Source organism: Bemisia tabaci, chromosome 2 (genome assembly GCF_918797505.1).
Source record: "Bemisia tabaci chromosome 2, PGI_BMITA_v3".
Lineage (NCBI taxonomy): Eukaryota > Metazoa > Arthropoda > Insecta > Hemiptera > Aleyrodidae > Bemisia > Bemisia tabaci.
In genome coordinates this window covers 50,206,859-50,223,888 of record NC_092794.1, presented here as the reverse complement: position 1 = coordinate 50,223,888, position 17,030 = coordinate 50,206,859, and the positions used below count along the sequence as shown (strand labels likewise).

Here is a 17,030-nt window from a genome sequence, read left to right as displayed (position 1 = left end):
CAACAAATAAGTGGAGGAATCTCAGAGGAAAGGTAGGTAGGTTAAACAGGGCCAATCTCTGATGCCATGTAAATGTTATACATCAGTTGAATCCATTTGTCACTTTGAAAAAATACCTAATGACTGATAAGGCGATTAAGCTATTTCAATAGACTCACTTTCAAGGTAGTTACTAAGTACATACAGGCTTTATAAAATAAGATTTAAAAAAAAAATTCTTATGCATATTTTAGCAGCTGCTAATCGGTACATCAACTCTGTCCCTGAATTTTATCTCCATATCGATGGCCAAAGTGAGACTTCAAGTAGGTATGCCTGTTTACAACATTACAAACTTCCTGCAATACTTGATTTTTTCTTTGGAAAACTAGACAACGTAATTTTTTAAAAAATTCTTTGACTTTTCTTCTCTGTTAGCTGGAAATTTTATATGAATTTCAAGCAATAAAGTTGGCTCTTACCTCCTTGAAAAAATAAAATTACAGCACAAATTTAAAACGTAGCAATGAAAGTACGTCGTGTAACACTAGCGGCGCTTAGCTCAAAAATGCACGATGATACGCGGTTTCCGGCTACCAACGTGATTTTGGTCTTAAAATGACCGTTAGACCCTCCTGATTCAGAAACCACCGGGAGCCACCCGCGCTCCCCCCGTTTTCCCCCCCTTTTGGCCGCCATCTTGGAAAATGGCGGCCAAAATCGGGTTTTTTCAAAATATCTCGAGAACGGCGGCAGATATCAAAAAATTTTCTTAGTTAAAAAAGATTCAGCGTGAAAAAGCGGTATGAATGAAGTACTCATACGTGAATAATATGAGAGAAGGGAGGGGGGAGGGGGAGGCCCGCCGCGCCGCTGCGCGCTCCTCTGCTCCTCAGCTGTCTTGCGAAAAACTCGCTGTTCCGGCGGGCGCGCGTCATCACCCGAGGCGTTGCGCCCTCTGGTAATCAAGCAATTAATAACTGTACACTTGAATCTTCCCGCCTTTTTACTTGCTGTGCTCTGGATAGGTTGGTAGATATAGACAAATTTGAAACCAAAGTAGGTAAAGCACCTTATATAAAGAATTAATAAGAAATAAATATTTAAGTATGAACTGTCATGAATGAACATACAAAATTAGTCACGAACAGGTAGGAAATTAGAGTCAGTCCTGACAGGTTAGTACGTACGTAATTCTGCTTCTCCGTAGAAACATCAGGGTGCCTCCAAGTAGAAATAAATCAGCGTGACAAAAATTAAATTTGTATAATTATAGTTTTGTTATTACAAAAATAAACGAAATTAACTAAATAGACCCAACGGGTTGGGTGTCTAACTCGTTGGGTGTATTGCAACAGTCTCGCAAAAAAACTAAAATAAAAGGAAGTATAAAATACAAATAAATGTTAATAAAATACATTTTTGACTGAAGAGTAAATGGACTACATTTTGCAATTTGAAACTATAAATTCTAGCCCGGTTTAAAACCAACGTACGTGCCATTAGTTTCCCTACGCTTATCCGTGTTTTTCAAGAAGAGCCAGAATTTATAGTTCCAAATCGCAAAATGCAGTCCAAATGTTTGGCATGAGAGGATAAATTCTTTCGGTATTCATGACCTAAGTTTTGCAATAAACTAGTACGATATTAGTGCGGTTGTTTGAAAGATGGATTCAAAATTAGAGTGCTTCGGGCCAGTAAGTTGGAAATGCAAACCTTTATGAGCATTGCCCATCACATAAACAAAGTGCTGTGCACTTTAAATTAAAGCGTTGGCACTTGCAATTTTTTATACACATTGTTTTACATCCACAAGATATTAGCTCGTAGCACTCTTTCGAAGCCTCTGATAGGGTGGTCCACAGTGGCACGATGGCAAGTCCCTCAGTGGTCTCAGTTCTACTTGTCCAACCCCAAGATTTCACATCGGGAACAACTGGATTCAGCTCCAAGCAATGCTTCCAAATGTGAGTATGGAGCATTGCTCTCCGCAAATGCTGGCGCAATGCTTCCTCAGTGGGAGGAATGTCTCAACCGATCGATTTTTTTGAGTGTACAAGACTCTCCTGCATTCATTGACGGATTTTGCCTGGCTGGACGAGTCATAAATAAAAATAGTGAAGAGCTGAATTTTTTCAAAATCATTATTAGAAATTTCGTTACACGATGAAAGCCTCAAAAATGTTCCAGTTAAATCATTCTCCAATTTATTCCAGATACTCCACGCCTTCGTCTTGCCTTCGCCGTAGAAAGACGATACGGAGTCACAACCTGTAAACGCATGGAAGAATGTCAGTGCGTTGCGCATATCCGGCGAGATTTTCGATGTTAATTTAGAAATTTGGATTAAACTCCTATTTTTACCAACTCCATATTCTACGAACAGGTCCTGCAAACCGAATTCTTTCAAAGTTTGGAACATAGAAGTTGCAATCACGATGACATCAGAATCCACAGTACTGAGCAGTACAAACTTATAACCAGATCGAACAGCATTCTTAATATGAATGAAAAGTCTAGTATCTGCCTCCTCGTGGAAACACGGTGAAATATCGGCGCTTGAAACCAAATTTCCAGCTGAAACGATCGATATATGTCATCAGTGCAAATGACGATCTTACCCATTGTCTCCATAGATTTGATGTTTTGTGCGAGTAATTGAAATAACTGAGTCTTGTTACGATCAACTTGCAAGAAATGGCCAAAATTTTTCGGTATAGGCGTTGAACCTTTTACGAGAATTTCTCTTCCGGACCCTCTTTTCTCTCTTGTGTCTGATTTTAAGCTATAAAAGGCGGATATCTGTCGAAAACAATATCAACCCTGTCAAAGCTCTGCAGTTTGCGCTTAATTGCTGACTGAAAAACTTTTATGGAGAATTCGGAGAATGTTTTAGCATTTGATTTATTTAAGGTATGCACCAACACAGCTCCATCAATTACGTTAGCGGTGCACAGGTTTACACAAGTTTCCAAGTCATTTGAATCTGAGCCGCTTAGAACCCTACATCCAATGATACCGCTAAAGTCTAAAATGAACCAAATTTCAAATTAGGTTTCCATTAAAAAGAAATAGATCGATAAGGCACTTATTTTCCTCCCACTTGTATTCAAATTGTTTAGCAAAAGTTTGTTTCTGAATTAAACTTACCTATTTTCTGTCAAATTTGTCTATATCTACCAACCTATCCAGAGCACAGCAAGTAAAAAGGCGGGAAGATTCAAGTGTACAGTTATTAATTGCTTGATTACCAGAGGGCGCAACGCCTCGGGTGATGACGCGCGCCCGCCGGAACAGCGAGTTTTTCGCAAGACAGCTGAGGAGCAGAGGAGCGCGCAGCGGCGCGGCGGGCCTCCCCCTCCCCCCTCCCTTCTCTCATATTATTCACGTATGAGTACTTCATTCATACCGCTTTTTCACGCTGAATCTTTTTTAACTAAGAAAATTTTTTGATATCTGCCGCCGTTCTCGAGATATTTTGAAAAAACCCGATTTTGGCCGCCATTTTCCAAGATGGCGGCCAAAAGGGGGGGAAAACGGGGGGAGCGCGGGTGGCTCCCGGTGGTTTCTGAATCAGGAGGGTCTAACGGTCATTTTAAGACCAAAATCACGTTGGTAGCCGGAAACCGCGTATCATCGTGCATTTTTGAGCTAAGCGACCGCACTACACTTAGGCCATCGATATAAGTCTTATGAAGAAAAAAGACAGGAAGTTACCGGAGATTTTCTTGTTTTAATCATCCAACCTAGAAGTCTAGATGGTTATCAGAGCTGAATTTTCGATCACTAGGTTGAAACTATTTACTAATACTAATTTGATCATCTTTCAGCAGTGGTCTGTGAGCAGAGTTCCAAGTGACTTGTAAAATAGCACACCTTAAATGCAAAAAAAAATTAAGAGGTTTGAACACAGATTGAAACTGCATGCCCATTAAATTTAGCAAAAAACTGTTGCTGAGAACATAAGAAATCTTGAAGTGCGAGAACATAAAGCTACAATTTTAATTTATAACAATTGACATTAGACAATCATTTGGTGAAGACGCACCCCGCTGACGTAGGAAGCAGATTACATTGAGCCAGGTGATATTCTTTACATGAACTTTTTTACCTTGGAATCAATTGCCACCCTCATCAATATTGAAAATTAGATAAGGACAAAAAGAAGAAGTGTTTTTACTATGTTATGTTGTCAAGGGCTGCGCTGTAAGATTTCATCTCACAATACTTGTTAACCCCCCCTCAACAAGATATATTTTCGTCGTTTTATGGCAATTTAAAAAAATTAAAAGTAGAAACAATTCTTTGATTTATTCTAAGGGACCACAAGACAAGGCACGAGTTTAAGCATTCACATACATGTAACCTCTCCAAAATTTCACACAGAACAACGTGGAACAGCTGAGCCAAAGCCTGAAGATTGAGGTTGCCATGCTTTCATATCATACTGTCATGGACTGATATACAACTAGTGTGTGATATAGCTCAAGAGGATTACAGTTCTTTTATGAGAGGGAAGTTAAAATCTATACTCTGAAAAACGCTAAAGTCTTGATTAGGAGTTATTTTTAATAATTTTCATTACACAAATCTTGTTCGAAGTGAGATTTTGATAAAAAAACCTTCCTCATTATGCTTGAATTTGCACCTTGTCAAATGACACATTGTTACTAAAAAAAAATAAACCCTTTGGAAGGAAAATCATGAGTTTTGACCAAATTTTAAGGTTTTTTGAAAACCATACAGCTAACAAATTCATTAAGTAGAGGATTCTGGTACATACTAGCTTGAGACATAAATAAATTCTATTCCTTGTGGTAGGATTTTTATCCGTTTTTACCGAACATATACCTACATGAAAAAAGTAAACTCAAAACTTCCTCCCCTATTTAAAACATTGAAGAAGATCACTGGTAACAAAAGTCTATCTTCTCTAGGAGTCATTGAATGATTACAAAGTTACGATTTGTATCTACGAGTACATTTTTTCTCTTCAGTGATTCAGTTGTTTCACTCTTTATTCAGTGATCAGTTCATGATAAAATAACTTGCCATGTGGGCTCTAGAGAGGTGAACTCTCCTCTTTTTTGAGAAAGAGAGTAAGAGCAAAATAATTGTTAGGATCAAAGAAAGCTGTGTAACCCACTATAAACCTTAACCTCCTAGCTTACCTCAAGTATGTGGGACTGAAGCAAATGATTAAGCAACCGTTCAGGAAAAAGGAGTCAACACTTTGAGAAAAGGAGCAATTTTCAAAAGACCAAGAATCCTCAATTTATCATTTTTAGAGCCCTGCTCATACATTGTGATTGGCTAAACAAGCTGCTTGAATAATAGGGGCTTCACGTACGTGTGATTGGCCACAGAGAAACGGCCATTGTCCGTGGAAGCAAAATTTTCTTCTGAGCGATTTTAGTTGAGTGGGTCAGGAAATCTGATTTCGAGATTTGAATAATAAACCCCCTATGATGCTTTGAATAATAAGTTGCGAGCAGTTTGGTTCAGTTTTGTAACAACAGAAAGCACATAAAAATCTATTCATTCACACGAATTAAAATAATATGCATATTCATGACCTACGACCTGTAATTAATGCTCATTATAAAGCTCTTAGCTCCATGGAGAAAACACAGAGGGTGGTGGCACAGAGAACAGAGTATTTCTAAGCCAAAACTAAATTTGAAATGGGCTGCCTTGCGATCACCTTATATATTCCATCTATGTGCGCTTTCTTCTAGAAATACACTAATATTTTTCCTTGGCCACAGGGATTTTCATATAGACTAGAACAATGACCTAGCATAGTTTACAATAAATTATCAATACGTGAATAGAATTAAGAACATGGTACATGTGAATGAATCCAAAATTGGCAAAAAGGTTTTTGATAATAGGTTGCACAAAAGGTTGTTGAAAAAAAAAGATGAATTTATACCTTCATTCTGATCAACATTCTTCCTGAGTTGAAATTTCAAATAGGAAAATTGGAGAAATCCAATTGTTCACCAATTAATATTTTGTTTACAGATGCTGAATTCCCTAAACCAATTCCAACTGATAGTGAGCAAAAGCTTGCTCGTTGAATTGACAACATTGGTTTCCTGAACTAATTTGATCAAAATTTCCCCTTGCAGAAGCAAACCTGTCCTAGCTAAGCAGTTATTCAATGCTGGAACTAAATTATGTTAACTTCCTGAAGTGAAAAAATCAGAGTTATTTTAAATTCTAAGTGGATTTCACTTTTAAAAGAGCGAACATGAGGTTTAAACACTAGAAAATAAATTAATTCAGAGGTGAGCTAAGTGTCATTTTATAGGGCAATTCATATTCATTCCCTTTCTCCCAAAAGTACTGGACAAATTTATTCAGTACAAGATTCTTTACAAATACTTTGTAACAGCTCCAAATAAAATTCACAGTGCTTAATGCGATCATTTCTTCAGGGAATAAAACTTTAAAAAAAATTGTTAGTTTCTTCCTCACAACTCAGCGAGCTTGTTTTCATGATGCAAAATCTACTGGTAATAATCAGATAATAAAAAAATCGTTCAGAAAATTTGCTTTACAAACAAATACATACGGTAGACAATAAGAACCTAGACAACATCTATTTCTACTTGAGGTAACATTTTTATCTAAGGCAAGAATTTACAATTCCACCCTTAGAAATAAGTATAGAAACAGATGAAAAACATTGATTTTCGGTAAAAGCTGTTCCTATAATATGTAATGATGGTTCCATGATATTTTAGTGAGGAAACCTTCACACTATGAAAAATTGGGCAGAGTCACACAGATGCAGAACTAGAGATAAGGCCAGGCTGATTTGAGCTCTGCCCCTACTTCTTTGGTTTTCTCAAAACTTCATTTAATTCTTTTAAATTGTTTTAAATGAAAAGAATATTGAGATACTGCTTTTTTTTCAAAAACCATTATTTTTTTAAAAATCATTTTCTGTTTCCTGATAAGATCAATCGGAAAAAAGAGACAATATGAGAAACCCATTCAGTTTTTAAAAATACAAAACAATGTATACTGGATGGGGACCAACAAAGAGATAAACGAGGAACAAAATGTAACAATATTTTGTGCTTAAAAATTAGCTAAAATATTAAAATCACTAATTCACCTGCTTTGAAGCTACATTTTCAGTCAATTGCTATACTCATAGGAAAAGTTTAAATGATCTGATTTCTGATTGGGAGAGGCAGCTCTCTACAGTAAACGGCAATCAATGAAGAAATAAGGGATCCATGCCATTCTATTTTCTTGAGGAGAAAACTGAGAATGACTTGCTGAATATCACACAAAAAATTTGCACTTTTGGCTCTCGATCAAAGCGGAATTTTATAGGACAAGTAGTAAAGGCATTATTTTGAATTTTTGAGTTTTAAAAACAGTCTTGACCCTTTTTAATTCTTCAGCATTAAAAAAAGACTCTGTCTCCGTCTTCAAAAGACCTTTCGGCAATTTAGACGAAACATTTAGACTATATGACTCAGTGGTCAAGGTAAATTTGCGCTCCTCCAAGTACCTCAATACGATCATGGTAAAGATCAATCCAACGTTGAGTGAAAACTTCAAATACGGTTTCAATGGGTACTATTTAAGAGGAAAAAAGTATCAAATTCCAAAAATGCTACTCCTGGAGACTTCATCTCTTTCAAAGCTTAAATACTAACTCCTGGACAAAATTACAGCCCCTAAATTAGATTTTACAGGGGTTCCAAATATTTCTTTCTCACTGGTATGAGCATTTCCACAAGGTTAATCAAAAATTGTTCAACAGTTTCCCTCAGATTTTGTTATTTGGATACTTTTTGAGATTCATGTAAAAATCGTCAATGAAAAGATGGATTGTTAGATTGAACTTTATCTAGTCCCTCTATTCTGATGAATAATTTATCTAGTTCTTAATTGAGATTTTCGAGGCAATAAAGTAAGTTTAGAGAAATTTTCAGAGAGAATAGTTTCGAGAGTAGATGAGAAATACATTTTCCATTTTTTTTTCTTTCTACGGTATAGAAATTATGAGAGCTTCACTGTCAAATTTTCTTTTAAAGGCGTTAAAACTTTCCTATGAAGATAGCCAAAGGATACAAAAAAATCAAGTATTCGATTAGTGGTGGGTATGTCGCAGGTAATCCGTATTAAAATACACAACAGTTACTGTAATATCATCCCTGAATAATCGCACCACCTCTTGAGGTAGCGAGAGTATATGCGCAATTTTACTGTGCTCTATACCATATTCAGAACCACCTAGTGCATTTCGGATGAGATGTGTTGCTGCATTTGAGTCTATTGGTTTCATTTTCAGGCCTTCTTGTCGCTGAAGCAACAGATCATTTATTTCATTCAATGTCATCGACTTACGAGGCAGCTGCAAGGGATTTAAAATGACTTTCCCACTCATATGTTCTCCAACTAGGCGAACTACTTGGAGTGGTGAGATTTCATCCCAGAGTCCATCTGTTGCAATGACTAGAAATTTGTCCCGAGGGGTGAGAACATGGTGAGTGATATCAGGTCTGGCAGTCAGATAAGGTGGGGTGAAGTATCCGTGAGGGACTGCTTGATCACCAAGGATGGGTACGACTAAATCTTCGAGTACCTTCTTGTCCCACTTGTACCTAAAAAAAATAACGATAATTTGTTAAATTCAAAGAAATCAAGTTTTATTCAAGGTGGCAATATACTTTATGATACAGTCATAATATGAAGCCATATCTGTAAGGTAAACAGGTGTTTAGGAGGTGGCACCCTTTTTAATTTTTTCTCTATTCTAAAAGACTGATAATATATTTTGTTCCTTATTTCTTTTTGGAAGTTATCAAATATTTATTTTTTTCGTAAAATCATAACAAAAACTCAACAGGAATATCAATTTGATCAATATCAATTGCTCTGCCTCTCTTACATTAGCTAGGTGGTTCATTTTATGCCTAAAAAAAAAAATTTCTCCGTGAAAACAGCGGATGTGGACTCTTTTGAAAATTATTGTATCTTGTTGACACTTGCTTTTAAAAAAAAGGGTAATTTTTTAGAGGAGGATTCGTTCTGTAATAAATTTCTAGGTCAAACCCTATTTGCTGCACGGACATCAAAAAGCAGCATTGAGAACATCAGTGCCATGTGCATCCGTGGATGATCACAAAGGTCTAAAAACCTACCTGAAGTCACCAAAAGCGCGCAAAGGGGCCAATTGACCAAGAAGCCTTTCTCTTCGAATGACTGAGTTGTGCTCTGTCTGTGGATGCTCACTTAGTACACGCTGAACTTCTTGAGCATTATCTGAATTATGATCAATACTCAATTTTTTGGCCGTCCAGATGTTGTCATCATTGCGAACACCTAATGAGGATTACAAAGCAGATAAAAATAAAATAGAGTACACTGAAATTTAATGTGAAAATTCCTTTGAAGTCATTAAGTGAGACCTACGATGTCTCATCCAGAGTCAATAAGACACAGCGTGATAGTATGAGGTGATACATTTGGACTACATTTTGCAATTAGGAACCACAATTTCTGAATCACGCGTAAAAACACTCATATGCATAGAGAAACTAGTGGCACCGACGTTCTTTCTACACTGAGTAAAAAATTACAGTTCCTGATAGCAAAATGAAGCCCATTCATTACCTTGGTTGATTTTTTTGATTGCTTTCTTGTAGAATACACTGTCAAAATAACCTTACTGATAAAAGTTCTCTTAGCCTTGAGCAAAAGCTTCGAAATATAAAATTCCCTGAAATATTCCTGATAATCTTGATGATCTTCTTTTGATTACCCGAAAGATAGGGATTTGCCAGTAGGTTAAAAAGATATGGTTTGAAATGGTTTTTACGCAAAATTTGTTAGGCGAAAGGCCAAACCCATTTTAGAAAACAAATCAAGGTGATTCAACAATTTTAACCTGACTTTTTAAAATTTCCTGACATTCCTGGATATTTCGTGACTAACAAACTTTTAATGTGCGTAGAAGTATTGTAAAAGTTACAGATAATTACCAAGAATGGCTTGACAATCTCCAACGCTAGCTACATGCAGATGGGGGCCATCAATATGAGCAACGCAAGAAACCGCTCCTGAGAGACCTACACTGAGCGTCTTCATGTTCACATTTTCATCATCCATCAGCTGAGCTTCTCTTGACAGATCTGCATCCAGACTCAAAAAGGCTTTCTCCAAGGCATCCTTCATTTGAAAGTCACGGTTTTGACTTACGGATAGTTCATCTAGGTACTCCTTGAAGTGTTGTGCATAAAGGAGTTTAAGGTCTTGAACAAAATCGATGCTATCATTAAATGTTTTGAGGAGTTGATTTTCACCAGGAGATCGTAAGTATTTCAACAGGAGGTCAGGAGGGAGTAGACTGGCACTTATATATTCGAAAAGTCGCTTCGATAAAACTTGTGCACAAAGAGCTCCTCCATGACCATCGAAGACGCCGAATAGCATACCTGTAAAATAAGCACAAGATGAACGACTGTATTTACAATGTTAAAACAACATTAGTGCCAAGGAGAAATTTACTTTCTTCCTCACCTTTTGGGTAGAGGAATTACTGTCATCTTTTGTGAGGTGCCAGAGATTTCCCTTTTTTTGATATTCATTAATTCTTTACACCTTAATTACATTGATTTGCAAGTATAAATAGAATGTATACTTACTTGTTGTTACAAATAAATTCTTATTTGATGAATCATTTCATAATTTACATCGTATCTACGTTTTGTCCCTTTCACAATAAATTAGGATTGATGCTCCTTCTAAGGATATCCCTCATTTCAGACCATTACCAGATGTGAGTCTGATGTAACTATTAAGATTATCATAAATATCTCTCCATTTAGAGTCCATATCAGATAAGTTTACATACTTCTAGGCTGCGACAGAATGTCACGACTTCTGATGTCACTTTGACATGGAAAGTAAATGCGAGAATCAAAATGTCAGATCTTCTGTCAAAGACTAAAGATGCAAAGACTAATTTGGCATGGAAATGAAGTGAGAGATGATTTGAGGAACTTTACAAACTAAAAAAGATTAGAACTCATCAAAAAACTTGCTACTTTTCAGAGTAGCGAAAGCAAAGATGAATTACCATAACAAGGTCTTGTAAGAGGAGACGAGAATTTTCAACATTCTGCATTGGAGAGATTTATTTTTCATTTGTATACTTTTTTTTCTCTTCCTTTTGTTTCTCCTCAAGTGCTTCTGGGCTACAGTCTCAGAGCGCTCAAACTTATTTCAAATTTTTAGGTTTGAAACCTGTTGAGGCTATGATCTATCCTCACACTCTGAGGTTTTGGCGTTGCCTACGAGAATGGAGAGGCCGTAACTAGTCAGTTCTGTGACGTCAAGCTAGTAGATATTTACCGAAAACAACAAGCATCTCCGGGTCATCAGTGCATCGATGAGTGAGGCAGTCGCTGCGTGGACCAATCAGAGTCGCTCTCGATCGGCCGAAGTTGCGCGAGCGGCCCGTTTGAATCTGAGTGGAGTAACGATTTTCGGTATTACGCATTCATTTCCTCCATATTTAGACAATGTCACAAATGAACTAGTTAGTTTTCTAAAGTGAAATTTCATCCTCTTTCTAAACGGTTCTTATGAAATGTTGCATCAGATCAACCCTGAAAGAGATATCAGCGAGAAATCATCGCGCGGCAAGCGTTCTCCCATAAGAACGCGTGTTAAACCGCGGCCGAGTTTCATCTACTAGTGTGACGTCACAGAATCGTAGTTACGGCCTCTCCATTCTCGTAGGCAACGGTTTTGGTTGCATTTGGCACAATCCATGGTTAGTAAAAGCAAACAGTTTTTTCAACCATGCTTTTTTTACCTGTTGTCAGCACGCACTTGGCTTCTGCCCGAAAGTCTTCGATTGGATTGTTAGAAGCAAGCTGGTTGGAGTCATATCCAAGAACAGAGCCTTCAGTTTCTAGATCCAAACTAAATTCCTTCTCTCGTAGAATATCAGTCACCTTAAATTAATCAGAGAAATAAATTAAGAGATACTGGACAAGGGAAGAACTTTAAGTACGTGCTGAGTTAAATAGTTAGAGACACATAGAAAAAATGCTTCAGTCAAAACTTTGACTCAAATTCCTTTTTTCGGGGAAATACAGCTGTGGAGTAGTATACCGAGCCCGAGTCAACCCGCTTGGCAAAACACAGCATCTCAATAAATAAGCCAAAATTAAGCGTGACATAGGAAAAGGAGGGAGGTGAACAGGGACAATTAATTGTGACCACAAAGAGTTAAATGGTAGATCAATCGATTTATTGCAAAGCATACCACATCACTGCCTCCAAGCCCCTTATTGGTGATTACTGTGAACTAATTATGGTGTTACATATATGTTTGAGACTGTCAACAATGATCTCTTATTTAAAACTTTGAGCTTTAGTCAAGAGGCAAGTAAAACAGTTTTCTTGCGTAATGCTCAGATGTTAAATACTCAGGAAAGATAAACTGGGCCGAGTCTGTTGGATGAATTCATTCCAAATACAATATTTATCTACTCCAATATTTCATGCATGGTAAAACTTCACGACAAGGAAAATGACTGGGAGATCCACTCTCTCTCAGAAGAGTCATTTTACACAAGGGCGTTTCTTGACAACTGAAAATTTAAGTTGAGAATCAGAAGGGCCTTCTCCTCTCAACAGAAGATGTTGCTATGGAGGCTGAGTCTAAGTAACACGGACATAATGCATAACAATTTCTGAGTAGAAAATAGATTAGGGTTCGGATGAATTAAGTATTTGCCTTCAATACTAAAGTGATTGATTTTATTAGATCAATAAATACAGAAATAAAAATGTCACCTCTTGGGGAGTAAGACGAGAGTGAGAGACAACTGGATCGGAAGTGTAGGATCTCTTGACAACATTAGGTAGACTTGCTTGCTGATTTAGAGATTTGCTGCTATGATGATAGCCACAACTGAAAATATGCTTACAAAATAAAGCACGGAAACCGGGAGAATCGACGCATTTGCTGAGCACAAGAAATTTAGCTGAAGATCCAACAGCCATACTAACTTAATGTAAATATGTGTCTTTGGAATCCATGAACTTGAAACAATGGCCTCGACGATAACAGTTCGGCTCGGTTTTACATCGGAAATGCTGATGAGATGTGATTAAATAAAAATTAAAGATTTTCAGAGCTGATAAAGGTACGAGACCATGAACATGAAGTCTTATCAAAACTATGAACTGAGCCAGGCTTGAGTTTTGAGGTTAGGTGTGAGGAAAATCAAAACAAAAAGAAAAGCAAAAGTTGCTACACGTGACCAACTACCTCTCTCTAAAACGGCTCGATACCATAACTTAGAACAATGTTTTAGGCGAACAATAATAATAAAAAAAAGTGTCTTCCTGAAAAAAAAAGACTGAAAAAACGTAATTGAATGGAAACTTGTCATTACTAGAAATGAAAGTTCCTTAAACCGATTAATCGAGTTGGGGAATTCATTAGTTTACCATTGGTAGTAAGCCACAGCGGCGCACCATTCAAATTATTCGCTGCTCCAAGCAAAAAGAAAGTTTGTAAAAAAAAAGAAAGACAGAAAAAAAAACTCTTTTAGAAAATCAGCAACATGTGATCCCAAAAATTTAAAATGTTCGCCTGGTTACTGGTCACATATCCATTTTTGGCTTATTGTCGTAGTGCAGATCCGTCCATTCATCACGTGAAGCACTAAAGGCTGAGGAGGGGGAGGGGGGTGTGACTGATTACGAGTGCCTCATCCCGCGGCGGGGGGTGAGGGTCAGGTACTGACGCTGCCTTACGCAAGAAAAAACGCTTGCTTCAAAATTTTTAGTGTATATTCCGAAGGAAAGATACACTATTGCGTTCTCCCTCATGGTGGGACCTAGACCTGGGACCATGTAAAGAGCACCGATCTCGAGTCGTAGATCACGAATATATATGTCGTTCATTTTCTGTCAAAAATTACCTGTAAAGACGTTAATAGCCTGAGTCGCTGAATGTCTCAAAATTATAATAACTAACTAACTAACTATATATGTATGTATGTATGTATGTGAGGATTTTTCAGTTTTCAGAGCGTTGAGCGGCAGTTAATTTTTAAGTTTCTTGAAACGAAACTTCTGGGGTTTATAGTCCCCTAAGAGTACTTTTAAACTGTGAAGAAAAAATTCGAAATAAGGTAATTACTTTTCGTACAGCAAGGGGTCAAACTGGGGGAAGGTTTAATTTTGTCCACGCGATAACTCGAGTAAAAATGAATATTTTGAGCTGAAATTTTGATGGTAGTTAGATATCTACTAAGACTGGTTTACCATTGAATTTCAGCGAAATCGGCCAACGCGTTCCATAATAGTGGCAATTTACCGTTTTTACGGGTGGGGGGGGGGGGGTAGGAGTTGCGCAGCCAAGGGGAACTGCTTCTTGAAGCATATCTGTGGCAAGAGGGGTAGGGTAAATGATTTCATTCCCCAATGTGACACTACCCTTCGGAAAATACACTCATGCCGCGGTAAATGCGTGGACTTCAAAAAGAACCGTCCCCTACTTGCCGGCAACCGCACGGAAAAACCCTGCCGCAAGCGGCAGGGTTTTTCTTTTTTCTATATAAGTTGGGTTGAAGTTTTTAACTGCTTTTAATTTTTTTTCTTCTGAATTACTTTTCATCAATCAAATTTTCAGAATCAAGGAATTTTTCGCGATGGAATGCTACATCATTTTATTCATTCAATTTTGTAGGACGTACCAGACGTATTCTACCTTCATGCGTAGCCTTCGTCAGAATATTCTGCTAACAGAGCGGACAAATCGGGGAAGTTTTTAAAAGATGACATTAACTAGTTTTTCTAAGAAAAAACAAAATACGACAGAAAGTCCAGAACTCTGCAACGTCGCAACGGAGATACGTGGTTTCGCCCTTTAGCCGTCGATACTGTCTTCGCCGGCAACGGCGCACAGTGGATCGAGTCACTGGGAGAGGGCATACTTGATTTTTTTTTAAGTAAAACTGAAAATTTCAAGTGTCGAATGCGATATTTTTCCTCCAAAAAAACCCTGTCTTTTTTCTATCTTGAATTTCTTTGTCAAGTGAATTCCTATAATAGTCCTAGGTCTTGGGACAACTGAAATGCGCTCTCAAAATTCGAGAAAAATGACAGTAGCTGAAAAATTGGAACTATAATCAATGCGATATATCGCATGTACAGTGACGAGGCGTGAATGATAGATAACCGATATTTTCCCATTTGAAGTCATGCATGGTAAAGAATCGATTATTAAGGTGTTCGTTGGGTACATCCGGTCTATCTATCCTTTCACATAGGGTTAAATGGCAGATAAATCGATACATCGCAAAGCACGCCACACAACTGCGCATGTCGTTGTGCAGTCGCGTAGACAGGGGGGGGGGGGGTCGTCCATCCCCCCGATCCAGGGGGTCTGAACCCCCCCCCCCCCCTCTTAGCCTCGTTAATTGTACTTTTTTTTTTACTTTTCGAGGGCAGACATGAAATATTATCAGGGACGTACACAAAATAATGTAAATGGACCCCCCTCCCCTTAAAGAATTCCTAGCTACTTCACTGTACGTTCTGACACGAAATATGGCATCCATCGAACGAACCACCTTGACTTGTTCCACTGTGCGGCGGGTCTCGGCGAGTCCTGGGGGGTGCGCGGCTCTCATGGAGAGGGTGGTTCCGGGTTGGGTCGACTGGTTGATCTTTGTGGAGTGGTTATTGACTTAATTGTAATTTTGATGTGGGAACATTGGGTATCTTGGCTCAACGGAGGAGACATTGGCGGTTGCGCGGCGGTGGCGGCCGTATAGCGAGTGCGTCCTCCAACCTCGGAACCCACATGAACCCGTGCGCCTTAAGGCTCACGCTGGAGTGCACTTGGACTGCGGTGGAGGCGCAGTTGCAGCTCAAGAAGGCGCAGTGCTCCTTCAGCCACTTCAGCCGCTTCAACGGGTGTCAATTAAGATAACGCCTCTCTCACAGCGTTGCCGGCAAAGTGCTCCCACTGGGGTGATCCAGGAAAAAATTCCCCGTCTCGGATTTTGAGAGAGGATTTTTTTTCCTAGTAGAAATTCTGAGAGGACGCCCTGCCAAATCGTGGTTTGAGGGAATAAGACGGGAAATGAGGAGATGCGATCTGCCGGAAGAGCTCTGACAGGATCGCTATCAGTGGCGGTTGGGTGTCGCAGAGTGCATAGAAGCGCTATAAGAGTGACTTAGTAGTACACGGAGAAAAAAAACTTCGTGCGAGGGACCCGAAGTTTAGGCCATATGGATCTCTGAAGTTTTAGGATTGAGCATCTGAACACTTTAGGTCTAGCTGTCGAGGTTCGAATCACGCATCTGAAACTTCAGTTCATACATCTGAAGTACTTCGGTTTTCACGTCCGAAAAACTTCAGTTCTCACATCTGAAGCACTTCTGATGTAAGAACTGAAGTTTCAGATGCGTGATCCGAACCTCGACCGCTAGACCTAAAAAGCTCACTGCTCAGATGCTCAATCCGAAAACTTCAGAGATCCATATGACCTAAACTTCGGGTCCCACGCACGAGTCATTTTTCTCCGTGTAGTAGTAGAAATTCTGGGAGATAGGGAACAAGAATAGAGCTGAGAAAAATGCAGGATCGATCCGTTAATTTAAAGTCCAATTCACACTACCAACCTCTTCATTCAACTCTTGAATGCAACTTCTCGATCATCGACAATTTTTCGATCATCGAAGCAACACTTTAGTTTAGGTGACAAAAGTTTTTGTCAGTAATACTGAAACTCGTATTCTCTACTTAAGACCTCCGCGGGCTGCGTATTGAAATTGACAGACAAAGCGATAGATATTAAAGGAGAAAAATGGAAAATGGAGAGATGTTATTATTGGAAGCGGGTGGTTGCAATGGACAAACGAGGTAAGTAATGGACTAGCTAACGGCCAGGGGCGTAGCTAGGAAATTTCTCTGGGGGGGGGGGGGGGCATGGGACCACCTCTCGTGGTGAAGAGAGCGGGGGGAGGGGGAGGAATGAAGGATC

General features: G+C 38.6%; 1 protein-coding gene across 1 annotated transcript; it reads right to left on the bottom strand.

The window, feature by feature from the left end:
* Positions 1-3,651: 3,651 nt before the first annotated feature.
* On the bottom strand, positions 3,652-13,239 carry Pdp (pyruvate dehydrogenase [acetyl-transferring]-phosphatase 1-like protein, mitochondrial). Its single transcript, XM_019061646.2, has 5 exons — positions 12,820-13,239; positions 11,831-11,972; positions 9,993-10,445; positions 9,153-9,333; positions 3,652-8,612 (listed from the first exon to the last, which is right to left on the bottom strand). The coding sequence occupies exons 1-5, from the start codon at positions 13,027-13,029 to the stop codon at positions 8,099-8,101; spliced, it is 1,500 nt and encodes a 499-aa protein (XP_018917191.2). The 5' UTR covers positions 13,030-13,239; the 3' UTR covers positions 3,652-8,098.
* Positions 13,240-17,030: the final 3,791 nt, after the last annotated feature.